The sequence below is a fragment of the Cryptomeria japonica genome, chromosome 11, assembly GCF_030272615.1.
Source record: "Cryptomeria japonica chromosome 11, Sugi_1.0, whole genome shotgun sequence".
Classification (NCBI taxonomy): Eukaryota; Viridiplantae; Streptophyta; class Pinopsida; order Cupressales; family Cupressaceae; genus Cryptomeria; species Cryptomeria japonica.
In genome coordinates, this window is record NC_081415.1 from 419,817,673 (window position 1) to 419,843,065 (window position 25,393).

The following is a 25,393-nucleotide window of genomic DNA, read 5'->3' on the forward strand; positions in this document are numbered from 1 at the left end:
TGGCTTTGTGTGGAAAAAGAATTGAAGGATTTTGATATCGAGGGCGATTCCCAAATTTGCATCAACGCAGTCTATAGGAAGCAGGTCTAAAATTGGAAATTGAAACCATGGATTGAAAAGATTTAGGAGTGTCTTCAGTGGATGGGGAACACATCTATATCTCATGTTTTCAGGGAAGCTAATAAAGTGGCTGATTATTTAGCCAATTGTGCAATAACATTGGATGGAATTGAGTCTGTGTGAAGCTTCACAGCTGTGGCCTGAATTAGAACAAGTTGTAGATAAGGAGAAAATGGGGGGTTGACAAGGCATTGGTTGATTGAAGGGACAATTCACGTTGGTGTTTTGGCGATGGTATGATAAATCCTTACTATGGGCTCTGCTTGAGGAGGGCTCGTGATTAACTATGAAGTGACACCAATTGAGAGGGTATGAAGGATATCATTGCTCTTATTCTTAAAATACAGCATGTGGTGGTCTTGGCTGAATATCCCAAATTTTTCATCAATATAGAGGATGAACAATATGATATGTGAGGTAGGAAGTGTCGATCGATTAGATTGTTCACAAGGATAAGATATTGGGTCTGGTCCAGATGATTTGTCTGTGGCAGCTCGACCGATCTTTGATGTATATAGTGAATTGGTTGGGGCAGTGGTTCATGTTATAAAAGCATGTCTTTGGACAATGTCGGGGTGTATAGATACGACTTGTCTCTGGTTCCTATTGCAAAAGGTTTCCTAGTGATGGCTAATCAATTTGGTGTGAGGTGCAAATGTGCTAACGAGTCCCATGAGGAACAGATTGCCTCTCTCTTGTAGCTCCGAGATGATAAGGCTCGTGAAGCTATAATAAAGGTGGTCGGGGCCAATTTCTTGGATGATAGACATGTACATGATGGGCTTGTTTACAAGCGATTCCTCTCCCTCACAGTTCAAGTGTTAGGCTACATTCTGTGGGGTGTGCATATTGCAAGGAAGACTGTGTGCAAAGATAATCTCAATGTTGTTTGTGCGGCAGTGGACAACCTCCAAGTGCCAGAATCAAAAGTTATGTTAGGCGTTATGGATTTGAATGTTGAGGGAAAGAAGGTAAAGATGGATAAAGCTTAGGGCATGTTTAAAAAGGGAGCTGAAAAGAGGCACAATGTTGATGATTTCAAGGCATTTATAAATGCCAATAGTGGTCTTTTGCCTCAAGAAGTTGTAGTTAAGATGTTGAATATTGGTGCAGGAATAGGCTTTTTCTATCACAAATACTAAGCCTCTAGCAAACTATGTAACTAGTTTTTATATTAAATATAAGGGAGCTAACCCCTATGGTAGTGCATATATATTGTTCACATAAGTTCTAGCCTGCCTCGATAAAATCAATCTACCGAAATATGTCTAACTAAATAACTGTCATTGGGTACCTTGCATTTGGTCCGAGTATGCATAACGGTATGATACAAGTCACAATTTGATGTGGGTCCTCTCTTAGGTATGCCCAAGGTACCACCTAGGCATATCAAGGACCCACAACGAATCTAAGTTCCCAAGCAATACCTTAGGTGTATCCAAGAAGAACCCAAGCCAAAAAAGGTGCTTATTTCAACCAAAAAAACATTTTTTTTATCTTTGCACTCTCCTCAATACATAATTTCACCGTAAAGAAACTTTATTTGGTATTTGCAACTCATTTGATAGACACAAAGCACCAAGAAGAGCATTTTTTTCCTCAAAGTTGCTATTGTTTGGTTTTGAAGGTTACTTCAAGCGTCTTTGAAGGTGAGGGCCATTGTGACGTTTTCACACATTACCCCATTACAAATGGGGACCCCCACTTTTTGCTTGATAACATAGTTGTTTTAGCTTAGTCGTCTAGTTTTGCACTAATTTTGGTATCTTTAACTTGTTGCTTGTGAGGGGATGCAATACCTTTGTCGTCAAGATGTGATCAAGTGAAGCAATCTAGTAGCAATCAAGCCCCCCTCTACACTAGTTTGGAGTCTTCTCAACTCTAAGAGTCAAGTGATAGGTGAGAGTCAAGGTAGTCATTGGGTGATGCTTCACAATGCAACCTCTAGGTCAAGTCAAGGTGAGTCTCAAGATAGATAAGTAATCAAGTGAGGCAGTGACTTTTATCCTTAGTTTGCTAGAATCCACAACTTGGATGCCTTTTGATCAATGTGAGTCAATGATGATGAAATGCAACGTTTATCTTTCAAATCCACACTCGGGATGAGGTGCTCAACCATTCAATGAATAAGGTGAAGTGCTTGGTGAAAGTGATTTTGTACTTAGAAAAATTTTGGAGAAGCAGTGCAACACTAAGTCAATCGTGTAACAATACTATCTTTCACTTGGTGAAATTCAAGAACTTGAGAGACGAAGTGAGTTTTGTCCATCACCTCATGAAATCCACGACCTTGTTAAATCCACGACCTAGTGGTGATGAATTCAACTAGTCTTTGAGTGCAAGAAACTCATAGCTAGAAGTCAATGAAGGTGTTGATCGAGTGAGTTGCATCATTCTCAAGTGTTGATGAACAATCTTGAACTAGGTGAAGTGAAATGAAGATCAAGTCGAGGTGGAGGTCACACTTGCAATGTTTGTCCTTGACTTGCTCAAATCCACGTCCTAAGAGGTGTGGTGATGACTTTTGTCCTTGAGTTGCCAAAATCCGCAACCTAGGGAGTCCAAGGCTTGAAGATCTTTGAAGGCAATAATGAATGAGAGTGATGCTATCCTTAAACCTTAATGAATGATAATGAAGATGCCTTGGAGTAAATTGGATGAAGAAGTCTTGATGATAAAGGTGGGTGATGATGATCAATCCTAGATGAAGAGTGGTGGGCTCGTGCAAAATATGTTTTGAATTTCATTGAGCCCATCATGAGCATGATTATGTATGTTGATACTAACTGCCCATGTTTAGCTGAAATTTATGATGGCACGGACTCTATAGTGGAAAAAATAAGAACATTAATACAAGCCAAGGAACATGAGCCAATGGAAACATTTTTCAAAATTGCGTGTTAACCATTGGAACAAAATGACCACCCTATTACATCTATTGAGCAAGTTTGGTCACTTCATATCTTAAAGAATCATGATGTTTCCACTCTTCATGACAAATATAGGAAAAGTGTTGATGAGTGATGGTATCTACATGGTCAAGGCTCCATTTTCTTGCAGCCTCTTGCAATTAAAATACTCTCCCAAGTATGTATCTTTTTATTTTTTATTTTTCTTGTTTTTCATCTGATGCTATTATGTTATATATTATATTTTATATTTATAATGTTATAATTTTATAATTTACGTTTAAAGTTTTGAATTTATAAAATTAAGTACTGAATGTTGCATGCAAACTCAAAAGGTTGCAAGTTCTTCTTCAACTAAGCAGAATTGGAGTACATATTCCTTCATCCACTCAGTCAAGTGCAACCATTTGGGTGAAAAAAAGTAGAGGATTTGGTCTATATACACTCCAACCTTCATCTCTTGTCACATAAGAACCTGAATACAATGAGGGTGTGTAAAAGAATTGGGATCTAACCTCTAATTGTGCTGATTTAGATGCTACAATTGAACAGCTTGCCGAAGTTTCTATGGATGAGGCAGCTTCTGCACTTGACGCACCTAGTGGGAGAGGCAATCTAGTTGATTGTGGTTCAAACTCAAAAGGTTGCAAGTTCTTCTTCAACTAAGCAGAATTGGAGTACATATTCCTTCATCCACTCAGTCAAGTGCAACCATTTGGGTGAAAAAAAGTAGAGGATTTGGTCTATATACACTCCAACCTTCATCTCTTGTCACATAAGAACCTGAATACAATGAGGGTGTGTAAAAGAATTGGGATCTAACCTCTAATTGTGCTGATTTGGATGCTACAATTGAACAGCTTGCCGAAGTTTCTATGGATGAGGCAGCTTCTGCACTTGACGCACCTAGTGGGAGAGGCAATCTAGTTGATTGTGGTTCAAATGAAATTGAACCAAATGTTGACCTTGATGCTTTTGATGAAGAAGAATATAAAGGCTATTAAATATTGATTGTAATTTGAATTTTCATTGTTTAATGACATTATGAGACTTGAGCATATTCACTTTTGCAAATTATGAATATGAGGTATTTAAATATTCTAATTATTGGCAATTATGATTATCACTATTCTACTTCTTAGAATTAAATTTATAATTTGAACATATACCCAAGGGAAAAAAAATTCCATACCGAGTTCTAATTCTCGTACCCGCACCCATACCCAAACCAACAACTTAGCTAAATAATGATAAGTTAATAAAAGCCATAAATTTAACAAACCTGATTTGAATCCACCAAATTAGGTTTGCAAAAAAGGTTCAAATTCGTGATTCCCTCAAATATTTTCAAAAATAAGGTTTTATTGATCAATATCAACTAGTTATTGTTGTGACGTATTCACACATCGCCCCATTGCAAATGGGGACCCCCACTTTTTGCTTTCTGGGGTTAGCCCTTTTGGTTTTGTTATTAGTCGTTTTAGTGTCTTAGCCTTTGCATTGAAGGGATTGAGTCAAGTGGATCTCCTCCAGAGGTCAGGTCAATTGAGTGATTAGGGGTTATTTAGATCATTCCTAGGGTTTTTTTTTTGTGTACTATCCAGTCGCACTTCAAGTTGCTAAATCAAACCTTGGTTGTATGCATAATGTCCTCCTAGGTCCCGTCCCTTACATCAAGGATAGAGCGAATTCGCCTTAAGAAGTCTGGAATGTCATCCTGATCCTCAAATGTCCTGAAATTTGGCTAAGTCTGGAATGTCATCCTGATCCTGAAATTTGACTAAGTTTGGAAAATTGAAGAATCCTCCAAAAACTAGATTTTGCATTATAACTCCTGGAGGTCCGAAACCACTCTCAAACATCTTGACAATATATATGGAATATAACTTAAAGTATAAGTGACATTTACTTAAATGTTATATTCCATATATGAATCCTAACGGAGAAACTAACATGTCAAATTTCACTCCTGACCCTTCCAAAGGGTCCAAAGCAAATTTCAATTTCGCTCCTCACCCTTCCAAAGGGTCCAGAGCGAATTCCCTTATATCTCCCTTCTTGGTCTTAATTTGCCTCATAAACCTTGTCCTTATGGCGTAGTTGAGAGAGTGTTGAGGTGTGAAACAAAGTGAAGTGATGAAAAGTAAGGAATTTGAGCATAATTGCAAATTTCGCTCGTGACCCTTCCAAAGGGTCCAGAGCGAAATTTCCCAAAGACCTAAGATTTCACCTAAGTCATTGAATGGTTGAGTTAATTTGCAAGACTATGGAAGGAAATGCATCAAGGGATGATTCTAAGGCAAAGCCAAGTGGAAAACAAGGTGAATTGAGCCTAGAGGACAAATTTCGCTCCTAACCCTTCCAAAGGGTCCAAAGCGAATTCCTCCATAAGGCATTCTACCTTGCCCAAAACCATGAACCAATCCTCGTCCCAAGCATAATTGAAGGCAAAGTACTTGTTTGGATAAGGAAATGTTGGAGATGAAGTCAAGATTTGAGCCTAAATGTGAATTTCGCTCCTTACCCTTCCAAAGGGTCCAGAGCGAAATTCTTGAATGACCTTATTTCCTCACTAAAACTTTGAAGTAAATGCCACTTTGAGAGCAAGTCGACTTGGCGATGATAGGAGAAACCTTGAGAAGTTATATCCAAGGCAAGGAAAGGAGAAAGGAGGTGTGAAATGTGCTCAAAGACAAATTTTGCTCCTGACCTTTCCAAAGGGTCCAGAGCAAAATTTCCCATAACCCCTATTTGCTCCTTGTTATGACTAAGACTTTGACTTCTATGGCATAGTTGGGAAGGTTTTGATGCATACTGGTCTTTGAAAGGTAGTTTAAGGCAATAAAGTGGTGAAAATCAACCCAAAGGAAGAATTTCGCTCCTGACCCTTCCAAAGGATCCAGAGCAAATGTCATGTCCCCTCTTTAGTATGACATGACACTTTACGTGGATTTGCCTATTCCAGACTCTCGTAGGCAGATGGTTGTGATGAGAGAGTCATTTTGGTGTTTATTTGGTGATTGGATGGCTCATTATGCTCTTGGAGACATTATATTTATTATATTTTATTATTACTTTTTATTTGGGGCCAAAATGTTATTGAGGTGCACTTTTTATTTTATGAAGTTACTTTTTATCTAAAAAAGTGCAATGAGGTTTTAAAAGACTATTATGGATACTTCTAGAAAGCTAAGAGGCTTCTAGAAGATTCTATTATGGATACTTCTAGAAAGTCATGGATACTTCTAGAAAGACTAAGAGGCTTCTAGAAGATTCTATTATGGATACTTCTAGAAAGTTATGGATACTTCTAGAGGAAGATTCTAAAAAGTGTATAAATAGACCCCATGGGTCTCTCATTTGGCATCGAAGTCTATTTTCTCTAGTGCATCTACTTGAGCATTTGTGGAGCTTGAAGGTCTGCAAATATCATTGATCTTTGGGAACGATAACTCCCTTAGATTAGCATAACTGAGGAAGTGAAATATCTTCTAAAGGGTTGCGTTATTGGAGATGGTACTCGGCCATTTCATGTTGGATTTCAATTGAAGGTTGATTTGAGGGCTTGTATTTGGTGAATAAGGGTTTTGAATTCATCCCAGCTCAAAATTTGGTACTGCAGCCGCACAGTACGACCCAGGTACGGCCTGCAGCAGGGACAGTACGGTAGTGACAGCAGGGCATTCTTGGGACAGTCCAGTCCTCCTTTCATCAGCATTTCATAATCGGAGTTCAAGGAGCGATTTCCAAGTTCCATTGCATGGTTTTTGTTGTCAATTTTTATGATAGAAGTGCATAGTTGTAACAGTCATATATGTATTCAGAAAACAGTCCATTGTAATCAGACATTGCTATCTTGTAGTTGGATTGATATAGTAGAGAAGGTGCATTGCAAGGTCATTGTTCATGTGTGATAGTTTATACATTCTCTTGTCATAAATTCAGTGCTCATGTGTAAGAGTTTGTAACAGTCATACATTTTTAGAAAATTAGTCTACTGAACAATGCAATCAGAATTTGGGAAATTCATGATATATTAGCATTGAAGTCCTTGCATGAATATTTAGAGTTTCATTATTGTTTATTGTGTTACATTTCAATATTGGAATTGTTATCTCAATTGTACTTGATGCTCAAAACAACTATCATATTGAAACACTACATCACAAACAAAACAATTCAATGCATGCCAAGTGTTTGACAAATTGTCTCAGTTCAGATTTGGGGTTTATTAGTGGCCTTTATAGTAAGGGTCATTACAGCAAAATCCTCAATTTGACTCTTTTTTTTGCCTAATGCATTAAAAAGACCTTGTTTTGAGTTAAATGGATGGCAAATTGACTTGATTGTGGTGAGAAGAAATTGGATAAATCAAGTTTGAAGTGAGTTGAGGAGAGAAGTGGTGTGGAATCAACCCAAATCATGAATTTCGCTCCTAACCCTTCCAAAGGGTCCAGAGCGAAATTTCCCATAAGCACTATTTTCTTCCTTGTGTGAGGTCAAACCTTAGTTCCTATGGCATGGTTGAGGGTAGATTGGTGCATTTTTGCCTTGCAAGGTGGATTGGAGTTAGAAAAATGAAGGATTTAGTCCAAAAACTTGAATTTCACTCCTGACCCTTCCAAAGGGTCCAAAGCAAAATTCTTTATAGGTCCTGTCCTTGGCCATGGTCTGGAGCAAAATCCTCCTTTCAGGCCTTCCTAGGGGTCAAATAAGTGTTGTTTCATGAGAAAGGAATCCAAAGGTGAGAATCAAAAGAAAACAAAGTAAGAAGAAGGAGGAAATCAACCTAAAGCATGAAAATCGCTCCTGGCCCTTCCAAAGGGTCCAAAACGAATTTCCTCATGAAGTACTATGCCTTGCCCCAACCTACAAGCTAGCTCATTCACAAACAATTTTGAAGCCCAAAGACTTGTTCTTAATGACTTAATGGATGAAGAATGGAGCTAAGTGAGGGAAAACAAGCAAATCATGAATTTCGCTCCTGACCCTTCCAAAGGAGAGCGAAATTCTTAAAAACCTCTAATTTGCTCATATTTGAGATCTAGATTTGGTTTCCTAAGGCATTGGTGGAGCAAAGATTAATGTATACTTGCCTTGAGAAGCAATTTGGAGCAAGGAAGGGATGGAATTGTGCCTTAATCATGAATTTCGCTCCTAACCCTTCCAAAGGGTCCAGAGTGAAATCCTAAGATTGAGATGGGGATAAGACATAAAAGCCAGGCTGAGAAGTGAGGTTGAAGGAAATGGTCAAGATTTGTGCATTTGACAAAAATCGCTCCTGACCCTTATAAAGGATCCAGAGCGAAATTCCTATAGGGCCTATCCCTAGAGAGGATCCAGAGCGAATTTCATTTTAATGTCTTCTTGTTGATGATTTAAGGTAAGAAATGCCATGTTAGGATAAACATATTATGTATACTTAATCATCTTTTGGTTTGTTTTGCAGATGGAGGAGGATCAAGCCAGGACAAGGATGACCTATTCCAGTCCCATCATCATCAAGGACACTTCAAATATATGGAGGAGGACTTCAAGTGTTCGAGAAAAGCATTGGGAGATTTCAAGTGTTCAAGGAGTTCCAAGCTATCCTCAAAGACTTCATTCTACCATATGGAGAAGCCACAAGATATCAGAAGAAGGATCTTATATAACTTCAAAGCAACATGAGCTACCAGAGGAGGAGTGACTTGACCGTGAGGAGGCCTCATCAAACACATGGGAGTCAAGGAAGTACATCATTCATCACATCAAAGACAGAGGAGGATCAACCAAGACACAAACGTCAGACAAGGTGGCATCCCAGTCATTGTTTCTCCCAGAGTTCCCAGACTCACCGTGAGTTAGGAGAGTTCGCCGAGTTGGCGAGTCGAGCCAAGCTCGGCGAGTTTTGCTGACTCGAGGCTCGGACTCGGTGGGTTTTGGGCATAACTCGCCGAGTCCGAGCTCCAGGACTTGGCCGCGGCAATAGGAAATTTCGATTTTAAAAAACAAAAAAAACAAAAGCTTTTTCACTTGTTTTTTTTTTACTTTCTCTTTCATATAACCCTAAAAGGTCTTCTAATTGTTAGTTGTGAGAAGAAGAGAGGAAAAGTGAGAGAGAGGAAGGAAAACAAGAGGCCATAGGTTTGCAACCAGCAGGGAAGAAGAGCATCAAGGAGACCACAAATCACATTGGGGAGGCCATAGGCTTGCATTGAGAGCATCAAGGAGTCCATAGCAAGACTTCTCAACTCATTTGAAAGAGGTAGGTGTTCTTTGTAGATTTTGCTGGTTTTTTTAGGTATGTTAATGGATTTTTTTCATTTGTTTGTTAATTTTTTTTAGTTTAACAGTTAACTTTCCAAATCTTGAATGTTTTTAATTGTTTAGCTTAATTTCAATGAGAGAAGTAGAATAATAGCAAAGTGCAAACCCTACATTTTTTTAGAAAAAATTTGTAAACATGTATTTAAATTTTATTTTTTTTAAAAGTAGGGTTTGCTGATTTTTTCTATTAGTTTATAACTTTATTAAATTTTCTTATTGCAGCAGCCTTCACGTTTAAAAAACATTCATTTTTCACAATGCCTAAAAAGGATGAGGCTTGGAAATATACTTAAGACTTTATTGGCAGACAAAAATATCAAACAAAATGTTATTTTTTTAAAGAAATTAATTTTGGTGGCATCAATAGATTTAAATACCATATTGCCGGCATACCTGGCCATGATATTGAGGTATGTAAAAAACAAACTGCTAAGGCAAAACATTTCTGTTATGTCCAATTAGAAACACATGAGCAAGAAAAGTTAACTAAGAAGAGGCAATTGGAAGAGTTAAGTGCTATTGGCTCCCATGCATCCGCATCCGCATCCACATCCGCAGGCTGTGTTGGAGAGGGTTCTTCCATGCCTCCCTTTCACCCTAGTGCTTCTGCTAGTGCTAGTGCTTCTGCTGCTACTCCTCCTAGTGGCACTATTACCTTTGGCCCTAGAGTTCGTAAATCCAGGTTGGATAGTTATTTTGTGCCGCGTAGTACTCTTGGGGCACGACCCTCGCTTGAGAGCATGGTTGGAACAAGGAGGTTCATGATGCTGCAAGAAAACAAATTTGCAAGTTTTGGTACTTTTGCAACATTCCATTTATTGCAGCCAGGTAATTCTTTTTGATTTGATTGCTTTAAGTTTAAAAGTAAATTTATAATTTGAAGTTGAACTCTACTTTGTCTAATCATAATCTATTTGTGACAGATCTCCTTATTGGCAAGGCATGGTAGATGCCATAACCATTTGTGGTGCGGGGTTTAAAGCCCCTACTGATGCTGAGTTAAGCGGCCCCCTCTTGTTAGAAATGGTTGAGGATATGAAAGTTGAGCTAGAGGACCACCGACAGTCTTGGAGCCAAAAGGGTTGTACCATCATGACAGATGGTTGGACGGATAGGAGGAATAGAACACTCCTAAATTTTCTTGTTTCCTGCGGAGGTGATTGATCATGATTCATTCTGATTTGTACTTCCCTAAATGCATTGAATAAATTAAATTTTGATTTGTTGAAACTCTATTTTCAGGATCCACCATGTTCTTGAAGTCTATTGATGCTTCCTCACATGTGAAAAATGCCACATACGTATGTGAGAGGCTATTGAGGAAGTCATACAAGAGATGGGGGATGAAAATGTGGTGCAGGTGGTGACAGATAATGCAGCAAGTTATGTTGTTGCAAGTAAACTTTGAACTTTTCAAGTCTTGATGGAGAGGCATCTATGATTATTTAAAATTTTCTTAACACATCAAAATTTTTAATTAACTTAAAATTGTTGCAGGTAAACTTTTGATGGAGAGGCACCCGAAAATTTTTTGGTCTCCATGTGCGGCCCATTGCCTTGACCTCATGTTGGAGGATATTGGTAAGCCTGAATGGGTGAAATCAATAGTTGAAAGGGCCAAAAATATCAGCAAGTTTATCTACAATCATGCATTGGTCCTTAGCATTATGAGGCAATACACGAGGCAAAAGGAGTTGGCTCGTCCTGGTATCACGAGGTTTGCCTCAAACTTCCTCACACTGAAATCCTTGATGAAATCAAAGGCGGCTTTGAGGCGTATGTTTGTTGGTGAGGAGTGGACTTCCTCATCCTATGCTACGACCACTGCAGGGATAGATGTGGTAAATTGCATTTTTGATGAGCCAGGTTTTTGGACCCCCTGTGGAGAAACCGTGCAGGTAAATTTATTACAATTTAACATTTAGTATCTGCTATTTAGTAATTTAATTTTAATTTATTAACAATTTAACTTTGCATTTTTCTTTTTTTTTAATTTAATTTGTGACTTAATTGTTTATGTTTAACATTATGTGTAGGTCACTGAGCCCCTCGTAGTTCTCCTACGAGTTGTTGATGGGGAGAAGCCCTCTATGGGCTATATATATGAGGGTATGGATAGGGCCAAGGAGGCCATTAGGTCCATATATGCAGGAGATGAGGATAAGTATGGCCCCATTTGGGAGATTATTGATAGGAGATGGCAGAACCAGCTTCACAGGCCCATCCATGCAGCAGCCTATTACCTCAATCCGGCATTTCGATTCCGTGATGACTTCAAGGCGGATGAGGAGGTTCTTAGTGGCTTGTATACAATGGTTCAGAAGTTGTGTACTGATGGCACAGCCTCAAGTACAACGCTCCAGCTGGATAAATATAATAATCGAGAAGGGGCAATCTTCACAAGCAGCATGTGCATAGAGGCTCAGACACAATTGCAGCCAGGTAGAAATATATGTAAACTTAAGATTCTTAAGTTTATGGCTTATGCATTTTAATTTTTGATTTTATAATCTAGCCTTAAAGTTGGAAATGAGTTTGATTTTTTTTTCTTTTCGTTATTTCAGATAGATGGTGGCAAATGTTTGGGCCCTTAACCCCAACCCTTCAAAAAATTGCCATCCATATTTTGAGTCAGCCATGCAGCGCTTCTGGATGTGAACGCAATTAGTCCATGTTCGAGCACATCCACTCGAAGAGGTGTAATAGATTGTCTGTGGAGAGGTTGAATGATCTTGTTTTTGTTCATTACAACCTCCATCTTAGGACCAGATAGATTTTGGACACTGACTCCTCTCCGATCACTTTAGCGGAGATCGACCCAGAGTCTAAGTGGATCACTGAGTCTACTGATCCCATCTTCACTGAGGAGGACCATGAGTGGGTTGACCAGGCAGGTAGAGAGGTTGAGGCTGTGGCTATGGCAGAGGAGGAGGATAGAGCACAATCCAGCACAGGCACCTCACAGGCGGACACTATGGCTACTCAATCATCCAGGACCTACCTTAGACGCATTTGTAGGAGGCAGACAGACTACTCTAAGGCTGAGGATGAGCTAGAGCCTGAGCCATAGACTTGTTTTTGTTTACAGTTATATATATGTTTGGGAACATTTGATGTCATGGATTTTATATACATTTGACAACATTTATAACTCTATATATCTATGTTTTCTATTTCCTTCAACTACAATTTACATTTCTACGCATGTGATGGATGTATGTTTATGTATGTGATCAAATTAGCTTCTATTTGATGATGGTATAGTGTCTTTAAGCTTTATTCAATAATGGGTGCATGAAACAAGTTTTAAATCGTTAAAAATCTCTAAATTTCAAGGGTTTTTTATTTTGCCGAGTCATTGTCGAGTCGTTGCCGAGTCATAGCCGAGTCACAAGTTGAGTTGGCCTTGCCGAGTCCAAGCCGAGTCTGAGTCTGGGAACTTTGGTTTCTCCAACCAGATAGGTCCATCTCAGCGGGCCCAAATTCAATGTACCTGACTTGCCAGTGATGGCACAAGCTTCGATGTACCTACCCCTACTTCCTATTGGTCCACACTCATTCAATGTAATTTTCTCATTGGCTAAGGAAGTTTGTTATAACAAACCCTAATTAGGGTTTCCATCTTGTAATTCTAGCCGTTGATTGTAAATTGATCAGAGCCATTGAATTGTAATGAGCTCTCTATATAAAGCTCTAGCTCTTCTTTTGTAAGGGTAAATAGTTAGAAAATAGTCAATAGTTAACAGTTAAGAAAATAGAATAGCATATAGAATAGCAATTAGAGTAGATTAGGAAGAGAAGGCAAGAAATTGTTGCCTTGATTGTAAATGAACTCCATTTTATTGAAGTTATGGTGAAATGTGTCATTTCTTTGCAATATGCATAGTCTCTTATTGAATCTTCATTCTTAGATGGTAAATAATTAGATTGAATGAAGGAGGTTATTGAATGCACTCGCGTGGAATCCGCCTAGTCCAAACCACTAGCCTCTTGTTGATTGTAAGTGCGCCCTGCGTGGTCAACTGGCATAGAATGAGTTTAACCTCAAGTCGTTACGCGTCTATTGTTCATGCATTATCTTGAATGGTGATCAATGTCTGATGGTGTACGATTTGAACACATTCAAAGCATCCCTTAGAAGATCGCACTGAGTTGGTGTTGATCTGTTCAGCCTGATGGTAAGACCCAGCCCAGTAGGACTCCACCTAGTCGTTCATCTATCTTCTCGCGTTCTAGGTCTTAGAGTAGACTTTCTGAGCCTTTCATCTTTTGATATTTCTTTATCTTCCAGCCAGTAGATAGGACTCGAATTCCAGCAAATCAGACGCTCAGGCAATCAAACGTAAGTCCCCTTGTGATTCTAGCATAATCACATCAGACCAAATTGAGCTTATCCACAAGTAGAGGACCTACATATAAGAACCTTGGAGCTGCCTCGATTGATCCTTAGGCGAAATCTTCAGCATTCGGGGAAACTTTGTTCAAGAGAGGATAAGATACTTTGGTATTTTATTCCGTGTTCGCATGTGCATGAAAAACACATCAACAGTTATCAAACATGAATAATAGATCTAGACTCTCTTGTCATTTGAATAAAAATAATAATAACCACAAAATGTTCATTTTCAAGTTTTTTTCTTTCATTGTAAGCCTTCTCTAATCTGCCCAAAGTTCACCTGCACTCAACTATTTTAAAAAATAAGTGAGGTTTTATTAATCAATATCAACTAGTTATCAAACATGAAAATTACATCTGGACTCTCTTATCATTTGAATAAAAATAATAATAACCCCAAATTGTTCATTTTCAAGTCTTGTCTTTCATTGTAAGCATTCTTTAAACTGCCCAAAGTACGCCTGCACTTAAGAAGAGTATAAGCTTTGCTCTTCAATGCATTTTGGTATCTCCCTTTCCTCATTCTTTAATTGTCGAAGAAAATCTCAACTCTCCACCTTGAAATTATTTTGTATAGTTGAATTAATCTAAAATCCAATCAACATATCTTTTCAAAGACAATGTGGTGTCCTAGTTGTGAAAATAACATAATTGGAAAGTTTGCTCCCTCATTCGTCCAAGACATAATTATCAGGGTTTTGCATGTTAAAACTATTTACTATTTAGTTCTAAATTTGAGTCTTTAACTCTTTGTAAGGTATTTTTTGAGCCCTAAAAGTGTCTTAGCATGTGCTATTTATTATTCACTACAAATTTAAAAAGTCACCTCGAGCGAAATATCCCTCCTTAAATATCCAAGGGAGTTTGCCCCTAGTGAATGAATACGCAATAGAGTTAGATGAGCCCCAAATTTAGTTTCTGTATTGATCTAAATAGGTACTAAATAAATATTTTCTATTTGCAGATTGTAATCAAACTGAAAACAGCAAATACAGTATGCTGATTGAACATGTAATTCATTTTGACTTATGACTGCAACAACGACACAGATCAATAATAACATCATTATTTCCTGCACTCCAACATCTGGATTACAACAATTATGAAAATACAAGGTAATTCATGGGCTCACAACACTAATAGTTCATTTTGAGACTCCGCCCATCTGAGAAATGAGATTAAATTATGATGCCTGAAAGAACAACGCCCTGCTTTGTGTAACTGCACTTTAGTGCTCAGATTTATTGTGCAAATTGGGCAATCGGAATGATGTGGTGGCAGCACTAGTTTGCAGATTTGTTGAGGAGATTTAAGGTGGACGGCTTCTATCTAAAAACCTATCGCACCTTAGACCAAGCCATGTATTACTATGATGCAAATAATCCTTAAACTCCATCTCCAAATTGTAAGAGAGGTCACGATGTTTATGGCAAAGCTGGGAAAGTATGACTTCGAATCTAGGGATAGGCAAAGGTGATGAGGTGTGGATCTAGAGTTTAATTGACTGATTGCTAGTCCATTGACTTGAACCTCCGCCTTCAATTGATGATCGTTGGATGGGTATCATCTGATTCACCCCTTCACAACCTTCAACTCAAAAGATCTCAATTGATATGGGCAGCTAGAAATCTCTAATTGATGTTACTTCAATTGCCTCATTCAGCTGTAACAAATTCACAAATGGATTAAAGCACACTACAATACCTCCTTGGAATTACCCAACTAAGCAGAGTGGGATTTTATCCTCAACCTTAAGTCAACCTCCAAGGGATTTCATTCTTGCAGATCAACTACTTGAAAACTCCAAAAATCAATTTCAATAATAATCCAAAATCGCATACCTTTAAAATGATCCAAAGACCTATCTTTATACATAATTTGAATTAGGTCCCATGGCCCAAATTGAGCACCACTTTTAAGCTTTGAATTTTTTCACTTTATTTTATTTTATTTTATATTTAATTATATTTATGTTATATAGTAAATATTAGAGTTTTAAAACATTATTTTTAAATGCTAAATAAAGTGAGCTTATTGGCAGAAAAAGGGGGCATGACAATCCTCCCTCCTCCAAATTGCTTGCCCTCAAGCACCTTCAAATTTGGATGATCAAAAATCTCCGCTCCTTCCCATGGAGCATCTTCGAGTGCAAGATTCTTCCAATGCACCAAGGACTCCATGATGACCTTGTTTCTTAACCTTATCTCTCTTGTATCGATGATAGTTTTGAGCTCCAAAATCAATTTGCTGTCATCATCAAGTGGTGGCAGCTCCAAAGAAGGTGTAACATGCTGTCCAAGAGCTCTCTTAAGGCATGACACATGGAAAGCATAGTGAATTATGTTGTTTTCTAACAATTCCAACTCATATGTAACCTCTCCTATCCTCCTTAAGACCTTAAAAGGCCCATAAAATTATGGCTTAAGCTTTTCCACACCACTCTCCTTGAGCGAAGATTGTCTATAAGGCTAAAACCTCAGAAAAACCATTACCCCCACCTCAAAATTCCTCTCCAAGCAGTGGCAATCAGCATACTTCTGTTGATTTTGGGCCTACTGTAAGTTCTCCTTGAGTGCATTTAGAATGTCTAGACTTTGTTGTACCAAATCTCTAGCTCCAAGAACTCTATTGTCTAAAAGAATCAAATCCATGAAAGATAGTGCATCATATCCATAAAGTGCTTTCAAAGGAGCTATAACTATAGACATATGATGAGTGGAATTGTAACAATATTCCCTAAGATGGAGCCACTAAACACCATGTTGATTTCTGCCCTATGACATAATTCATTAAATATCCTTCAATCCACTTGTTCACAATCTTTGTTTGTCCATCTATTTGTGGATAACTAGTGTTTGGAGTCAACTTTATGCTTGTAAATAGAAAAAGTTCTTGCCAAAACAAACTAACGAATCTATTGTCCCTATCACTCACAATGTTCCTAGGCAGCATAACACCTCTTCAAAGAACAAATCAGCCAACTGTGATGCTCTATATTCGGAAGATGTAGCATAAAAATGAGCATACTTAGGAGTCTATTCACTACCACAACGACACTCCTTACATGTCACTTTCTAAAGACCGGTGATAAAATCCATAGAGAAGCTCTCCCATTTCTGATTTGGAATGGGCAAGGGATGCAACAAACCAGCCGGAATACATGTTCTACTTTGTCTTTTGACAAGTCAAACACTTCCAAACATGCCTCAAAACATCACCCTTGAGTCCCATGAAAAACTCTCTCTTTCCTACCTGTATGTTTTGTAGTACCCAAGGTGACTAGCTAATATAATGTCATGACATACCCTCAAGATTTTCTCCTTCATTTTTAATTTTGAAACAGAGACATATCAAGTCTTTATAGAGGATGAGCTTATCAACCACCTTGTATCTATCATCTTGTAACTTGCCATCCAAAATATTAATAGCAAATGTGTTCTTGACATACTCAGCTATTATAGGAACCCTCAAATTAGTAGAGATATTAGTCATGGAGCACAAATAGGACTTCCTAAATAAGCATCAACCACAACATTATTCTTCCCCTTAAAATACTCGACATCAAAATCATAAGCCGATAACTTACCCACTTTTACTGCCTATCATTCAAATCCTCTTGATTGAAGAAGAATTTCAAGCTATTCTGATCTATTATTACTAAATATCTCCCACAAAACCAAACACTGCCTCAACTTGGCTAGTGCATGCAAAATGGCTAACATCTCCTTGTCATAGATAAAAAAATCTCCTCTCTAATTCTTTAAGTTTATTACTCTCAAATGCTATGGGGTGTTTGTTTTGCATCAAGACTACCCAAATCCCCTCTCCTCAAACATTATTCTCCAAAACAAAAGGAAGTGAAAAATCAAGAATAGCCAAAACGAAACATGACCTCATTACCTCCTTGAGCTTATCAAAAGTTCTTTGTGCTGAATTACTCCAAGATAAAGCTCCCTTCTTTGTCAAATCTGTCAATGGGGCAACTAACTGTGATAACCCTTTGATGAACCTCTTGTAATAGTTGAAAAGACCAAAACACCCTCTCAAGCATGTTATATTCTTACGTGAAGGCCAATTTATGATTGCCTTAATCTTCTCATCACCCACACTAATACTTTGGGCACTAAATTTATGCCCTGGACATAGATTTTTGCCAACCCAAACTCATATTTTTATGTCTCGGCAAATAACAGCTGCTACTCTAGAATACCAAGCACCTCATCTATGTGCCTCAAATGATCATGCCATGTCTTACAATAAATCAAGATGTCATCAAAGAAAACTAGTACAAATTTCCTCAACCGCTTAATAAATACTTGAATTATGCAAGATTGTAATGTGGTCAACACATTAGTCAACAACAATGGCATGACCAAGAACTCAATGCTCATAATGACACATAAAAGTTGTTGTATGCACATCCTCATTCTTTACCCTTATTTGATGATACCCTATTCTGTAGTCAAACACTGTCATACCCAGGCCACTTAGTCCATATGAAAAACCCTCTCCATCTTTTTTGCCGACATAATCCTAGGAGTCTTGTTGGATAAGCCTATAAGAACCACCTCCTTCCCCTCAGTTTAATCTTCAATTGAATGCAGCCATTACACACCCAAAACCACATCTATCTCACCAATGCCAACCGCATAGAAATCATCCCTCACTCTATGCCTCCCTATGTTCATATCAAGATGTTGAATCCTTTTGTTGCATCAAATCGTAAGCCCATCAGCCAATATAACATTGAATACCTTAAAATCATTTGTCCTCAATCCTATCCTAGTCACCAAATCCTCATTAATGAAATTGTGGGTAGCCCCACTATCAATCAAGACCATCAATACAACATTTAGTCCTCCCAGGCATGTCAATTGCTAACATCCAAACTCAAATATGAGGACATTTTGAGCAAACTGATTTTACTTCTCTTCTAAAACTGTATCTTGTGTATAGCAATGATGATAATGCATTTTTTATACATAATCATCATGCCATCATGATCATACTTTATACAAAAGAATGGCAGTACCACCTTTTACATTTAGGATTAACAGCTACACAATGTCCTAGCCTATACAGTCAAAATGTTTGTGTGTAAAAACATAATTTTTTCACAGAAGTTGTAACTCGCAAATAAATATTCATGGAATCATTCCTGATTAAGTTTTTCCTATGTTTAATGGCACAATCACAAAAAAAAATTGTTCATCAGTCTTCTATTGTGAGCTTCCTTAACTGAAGAAAATCTTTTAAAACCCTAATAGTTTAATTCTTATGAGCAAATGGAAATTTAAAAAGATAAAAAAAATGGGATTTATTAAAGAAATTCTATTAAAAGAAAATATGAAACTCTTATAGCAGTACCTGCTAAATCCAGTAGAGTTCTCAAACTCGAAGTCATAGGCGTATGTGGCATATGTATCACAACAAATAATGTGTTGTACATTCTCGTACTGAGGATCTGGGAAAAAATGGCCATACTGCAAAATGATTCATAAACCAAAAGAAAAAACGATCCTCTATTATATTCAATAAAGGCAGACCAAAAAGAAAAAACAACTCTAAAAATGTCTTAGTTCATGCAAAAGGCATTAATCATCACAATATTTTAAGCTACAGTTAAAAGAATAGAACTTACTGCACGGCCCAGTTTAAATTCAGGTGACGTTCTGAGCCTCAGAACACAAGCAAAAGCATATGGACGACTCAACATCCGGTATCTACAAAAATAAGTAAACTTGTCATATCTATTTCACCTCGATAAAGGAAAATATAAACATATGCAGAGCAAATATTATAATAATAATTCCCTAATATTGCAATCCAATAGTTATAATGTAGAAGAGGATGATCCTCAGACTAGAATGAATATGTGAAATGCAGCCCAGAATTTTGGTGTATGAAAATACATAAAAGAGCACAGAACTGGTCATTGACTGAATTCAATAAGAAATAGAAGTAAGCCAACAGCCGTTTTGTTCTAAAATTTCAATACAATGTTAAACTTGACAGTGCACTTCTGTATTGAATGACAATGCATTTTATTCATATAAATCTTCCTTCAACACCAGAAATCAACAAACTTGTTAACTATTTTCATATTACCACTAAAATACAGTGCCTTGAATCCAATAGACCTGTTTACTTCAATTAAATGTTGTGTAAACAAAGGTATAACTTAACAGATAAGGCTTCAGTTTAATGCTTGGGCGTTTATCATTCAATGATCATCACATTCAACTATTCAAGTTATCAATTGATTCTTGGAGGGTGAAATCTGATACATCTGTGTCCCAGTGGATTGCTCTTACCCCTATCTATTTGAAATGCAGAGCTAACTAAAGATGATGAAGATTGAATTGCAGCAGGTTATCATTGACAGCAGCAACACAGACAATTTAGTCTCCAAGAAGATGGTACAAAAGCTGAACCTGACAAGGATCAAGCACCCAGAACCATACCGAATTGCCTGGATACAAGATGATCACAAAATTTTGGTGAGTGAACATTGCCTTTCAGTTTCCACATTGGTTCATATAGGGATGAAGTATTGTGTGATATCATGCCAATGGATGCTTATCACCAATTGCTGGGGAGGCTTAGGCAATACATGATGGGAGGAAGAATACCTACACCATAACCAAGGAGGGAACCTAATTTGTCTAGAGGAAGAACAGAAGGAGGTGGTATGTGGTGGTGCAAAGATCTGTTCAGTGGATGGAAGTTCGTTCCTGGGATTGGCACGAGAACACTTGTTTCGCACTCATTCTGAGGAAATGCAGCAGTGGGGATGCTAGAGATGTCAGCATAAAGGAAAAGGAGGTTCCACAACAAGAAGTAGCAGAGCTGCTTGAGGATCTCCAAGACGTGTCAAAGAAAGTTCCAGAGGGATTGCCAACGGTCCAGAGTATTGGCCATCATATAGACCTGATACCAGGAGCAAACTTGCCTAACAAAGCCCATGTGCAGTACTTGTTGTCTTGGCACCAAAGAAAGACAGAGAATGGAGGATGTGCACTGATTCAAGAGCTATCAACAAAATCACAATAAAATACCGATTTCTTTTGCCAAGGAGGGATGACATAATGGATTGTTTGAGTGGTGCAAGATACTTCACCAAGATTGATCTCAAGAGCGGATACCATCAGATTAGAATCCAGGAAGGAGATGAGTGGAAGACTACATTCAAGACAAATGAAGGATTCTATGAGTGGTTGGTCATGCCTTTTGGACTCACTAATGCACCTAGCACATTCATGTGGATGATGAATGAAGTACTGAAGGAGTTCTTGGAAGGCTTGAAGATGGATTCGAGGAAAGTGAGAGCAACTGCAGAGTGGCCTACATCGGCAGATGTTGGGGAGGCAAGATCTTTTCATGGCTTGGCAAGTTTTAACCGAAAGTTCATCAGAAACTTTAGTACTATTTGTGCACCTATGACGGAGACAATGAGAGGAGACAGGAGGGAGTTCAAGTGGACATACGGACAAAAGAGTTTTGAGCTGTTGAAACAGAAGGTGATGAAGCAACCGGTATTGACTCTACTAGATTTCAATAACGTCTTTCAAGTGGACTGTGATGCTAGTGGCAGTGCCTATTTCAATGAGAAGTTGAACGATGCCCAAAGGAGATATTCAGTATACCATCAAGAATTCTATGCCATAATTCAAGCACTGAAGAAATGGAGACACTATCTACTGCCAAAGGAATTTGTATTGTACATTGATCACCAAGCCCTCCAATATTTGAACAGTCAAGGCAAATTGAACCAAAGGCACATGCGGTGGGTGGAGTTCATACAGAGTTACACCCTTGTCCTCAAACACCAGAGTAGAAAATCAAACCAGGTTGCAAATGCACTGAGCAAAAGAAGAAATCTGATTTTGTAGATGAGGGTGACCATAATGGGATTTGAAGAATTGAAGAACTTGTATAAGGATGATCCAGAATTTGCAGAGGCATGGAAGGAATGCGAGGAACCAGTAGTAATAGACAAAAGCACGTGGCTGGAATATTTCATCCAGGATGGTATGATGTTCAAAAGAGACCAGTTGTGCATTCCCAAGGAGCTCAATGAGGGAGAATTTGATCAAGGAGAAACATTCCAGAGGATTAACAGGGCACTTTGGTGTTGACAAACTAGTGGCTTTGGTGAAGGAAGGATTTTTCTGGCCTCAGATCTACAAAGATGTGTGGAAGTACGTGCAAAAGTGTCGGACTTGTCAAGTAGCAAAAGGGGCTAGCCAAAATACCGGATTGTATCAGGCTCTTCCAATTCCAAAAAGACGTTGGAGGATATCAGTATGGATTTTTTGTTGGTATTGCCAAGGACTCAGAGAGGACATGACTCTATCTTAGTGGTGGTGGGCAGATTCTCTAAGCTGGCACACTTAATTCCTTGCAAGAATATTCATGATGTAGTTCATATTGCTAACCTATTCTTTTGAGATGTGGTGAGGCTGCATGGAATACCGAAGAGCATTGTTTTAGAATGGGATTTGAAGGACGTTGGAAGAAGATGCAGACAAACCTAAAATTCAGTTCAACATTTCACCTACAAACTGATGGACAGACTAAGGCAATGTCTAGGAGCTTGGGGAACTTAGATGCTTGGTAGGAGATAAAACCAAGAATTGGAATCAGATATTGCCACAAGCAGAGTTTGCATTCAATAATTCAGTGAACCAAAGCATACACCATTTCAGATTGTTACCGGACTGCACCCTAGGGGAGTGACCGAACTCTGAGACAACAGCCCGTGAGGTAAAAAGAGCACGGAGGCAAAGGGGTTTGCAGAACACATAGAGAAGGTTCACAAGGAGGTCAAGCAACACTTAGAGAGCATGAACAGCCAAAGAAGATGCCAAGCAAAGACAAAAAGAATTCGAAGTTGGAAATGAAGTCATGGTATTTCTCTGGAAAGAGATATTTCTGTAAGGCGTGTATAATAAGTTAAATATGAAGATGTTTGACCCTGCAAGATCATCCAGAAGTTTGATTCCGAAAATGCCTACAAAAGTAGAGTTACCGGAAGGTGTGGATCATAGCTGCAAAACTTTTCAGAAACTTGCACAACTCACGAGTACTTGCGAGCTAGCAAGCCCAACAAGTCACTTGTGGATATACTTGCTAAAGAGTTTTCCAAAAACTTGTTGCCAACCTACAAAACCCATGCATATATCCTACAACACCGGCGATTTTTTGGGTAGAACTCAGCAATCGATTAAAATCACTGTTTGCAGCAACGTTTCGACCTTTGATTGGCACGCAACCTTGAGCTAGGGCATGCAACGGCTTCTAAAATTTTCTTGTCCTAGAACATTTAGCTTGCTCTTGCTTTGCAAGATGGAGATTCAAAATTTAATGTAGTGCATGATTAATCGGACTAGGATTTCAAAACAACGTTTAATTTTGCCAATAGAGTGACCTTTGTTGTTCTCTCTTTTTCGAGTGGGGGAATTTTGTTTGAGAACCGCATTATTATGAGTTTATAACTATGCGACTCTTAAAAAAATCAGGTTTAATTTTGTTAATTTGAATATATTTTAAATATATAGTCTAGTTTTAGATATATTTTTTAGTTTTTTTTTTAAAATTATTTGATTTGATTGTGTAATTTAGACTCTTCAAAAAATCAGGTTTAATTTTGCTAATTTGAATATATTTAAATATATAGTCTAGTTTTAATTTATATTTTTTAGTTTTTCAAAAATTAATTTTATTTAATTGTGTAATTTAATTTCATTTTTTTAAATATTTAAAAATAAAATAATTTGAACATCTTTAAAATATATTTGGAATATTATATCTTTTTGTTAAATATCAAATAGATATTTTATAAGATTGAAAAAATGAAAAGATTTGTTATTTATATTAATATCTTTTAAAGATTATACTTGCTATCATCACTAATATATATCATATATGTAATTGGTACTAATATATATGTAATCAGTATCTAATTTCGATTTATTTATGTAATTATGATGGAAATCAATCACATGTTCTACAAATTCAATAATATGTATATTTTTTGAAGAATATTTTAAAAATTTTATATATTTTCAAATGTTTGATAAATTTGCCGAGTTATTACCGATTTTTTCTTGAATTTTTGGCGAGCCCTAGATTTTCAAAAATTTTGGGCCAGCTGATTCATTTTTGAGTCCGAGTTTTTTAACTATGGTGTGGATGTTTCATCAATCTTCAACATTGCGGACCTCTACCAGTTTCATAGGGCACAGGAGGATGGCATAGATGCATTACATCAGCAACAATTGCCGTAGGCACCACCGAAGAAAATTGAGCAGATCCTCAACCAGTGAATCAGTCGCAACACTCAAAATAAGGAATACAAGGAATATCTAGCCAAATGGAAAGACAAGCCTGTAGAAGATGCAACTTGGGTTGCAAAAGATGAACTGAAACAATTTGGAGCACACCTAGCAACATGTGAGGTGCATTTTTTAATTTACCTTGGTGGTCTGATGTAGAGACATCCTGGAAGAACCTATTGGTTGAATATTTTGTACACCTATGAAGGCGTGCAAAATTATGGTTTCATCCACAGTGTGTGAGTTAAAAACTCTCCTAATTCTAAGGGAAGGCTCCCCTTTCCTAATTCCTCTAACTATTACAAATTAACTATAACCTATAAACACTATTTTAACTTGGATGAGATAACATCCTTTTCTCCTTTTCAAAAAGGTGATATTCTTTTCTCTTTTTTCAGAAAAGAAACTATGACTTATAGTAACAAATACAGAAACTTTTAAGAAATTTCAACAATTACAAAGATGCTTATAAAGAAGGAAGAGAAGTTTCCATAAAAGCGCAAAGTCTTCCGTCACTTCCCCAAGACGAGAATGTAGAAACAAAAGCTCAAATTCTTCACTTTTCTAGTAGCCTATCAACCTTCCAAAATGATTATTATAGTAACAATGTACAACATACAACAGCTCAAAGTTTGTTTGTATGATGCACCTCTGGACTGCTATTGAATAAGAACGACTACAAGCACAAAGTCTTGTAGCCTCTTCCTATCCTGACACTTAACTATGCTAGTTTAACCCTCAATATTTGTAGCACAAAGTCTACAAGAAATCAAGTTAAAGCTCTTTTCAACAACCTTAATAGAATCTCAAGTATACGCAAAAAAATATATCACTGTAACATAAGAATACAATAGATATATGAACAAACCATCAACACAAAATCTGAAACTCAAATGTTCTCTTTATATTGCTTGAGAGTCCAATTTACAAGTATAAAACACAAAGTTTCTATTGCTGTAAATTTCTGCAAAGTTTTCTTGCTTGCCAAAAAGATAAAAATTACATTGAGCACCCTCCAATATATATAGGAGAGGGGCTAAGAGCAAAAAGTGGGAAAAGTCCAGCTAACTAAGACTTATTCCACAACTAACTATGACTTATTCCAAATTACAGTCCTACTATCTTTCGACTTGTAATTTGTTTACATGTAATTACAAGTTACAAGAATACGAGTAAGGTGACTACTTGTAATTACAAGTTCTGATATTACATGTAATTTGTCAAAAGGGAAAAACAATCTACAACAAAACAAAGACATAATTCAAGTGTCAGGAGACACTTCTTTTCCTTCTCTATTTCTGGCCATGAAAGCTTGGAATTTG

At 37.5% G+C, this 25,393-nt stretch overlaps 1 protein-coding gene across 2 annotated transcripts in view; it reads right to left on the reverse strand.

The window, feature by feature from the left end:
• The window catches only part of LOC131073621 (protein transport protein SEC23 D), a 95,517-nt gene that overhangs the window by 17,097 nt on the left and 53,027 nt on the right, over positions 1–25,393 (reverse strand). For both annotated transcript variants that reach the window (XM_058010099.2, XM_058010100.2), the window contains exons 8-9: positions 19,376–19,457; positions 19,102–19,217 (exon numbers count right to left, since the gene is read on the reverse strand). In XM_058010099.2, the coding sequence (XP_057866082.1) occupies positions 19,102–19,217; positions 19,376–19,457 (198 nt within the window). The remainder of the gene's footprint in view (positions 1–19,101; positions 19,218–19,375; positions 19,458–25,393) is intronic.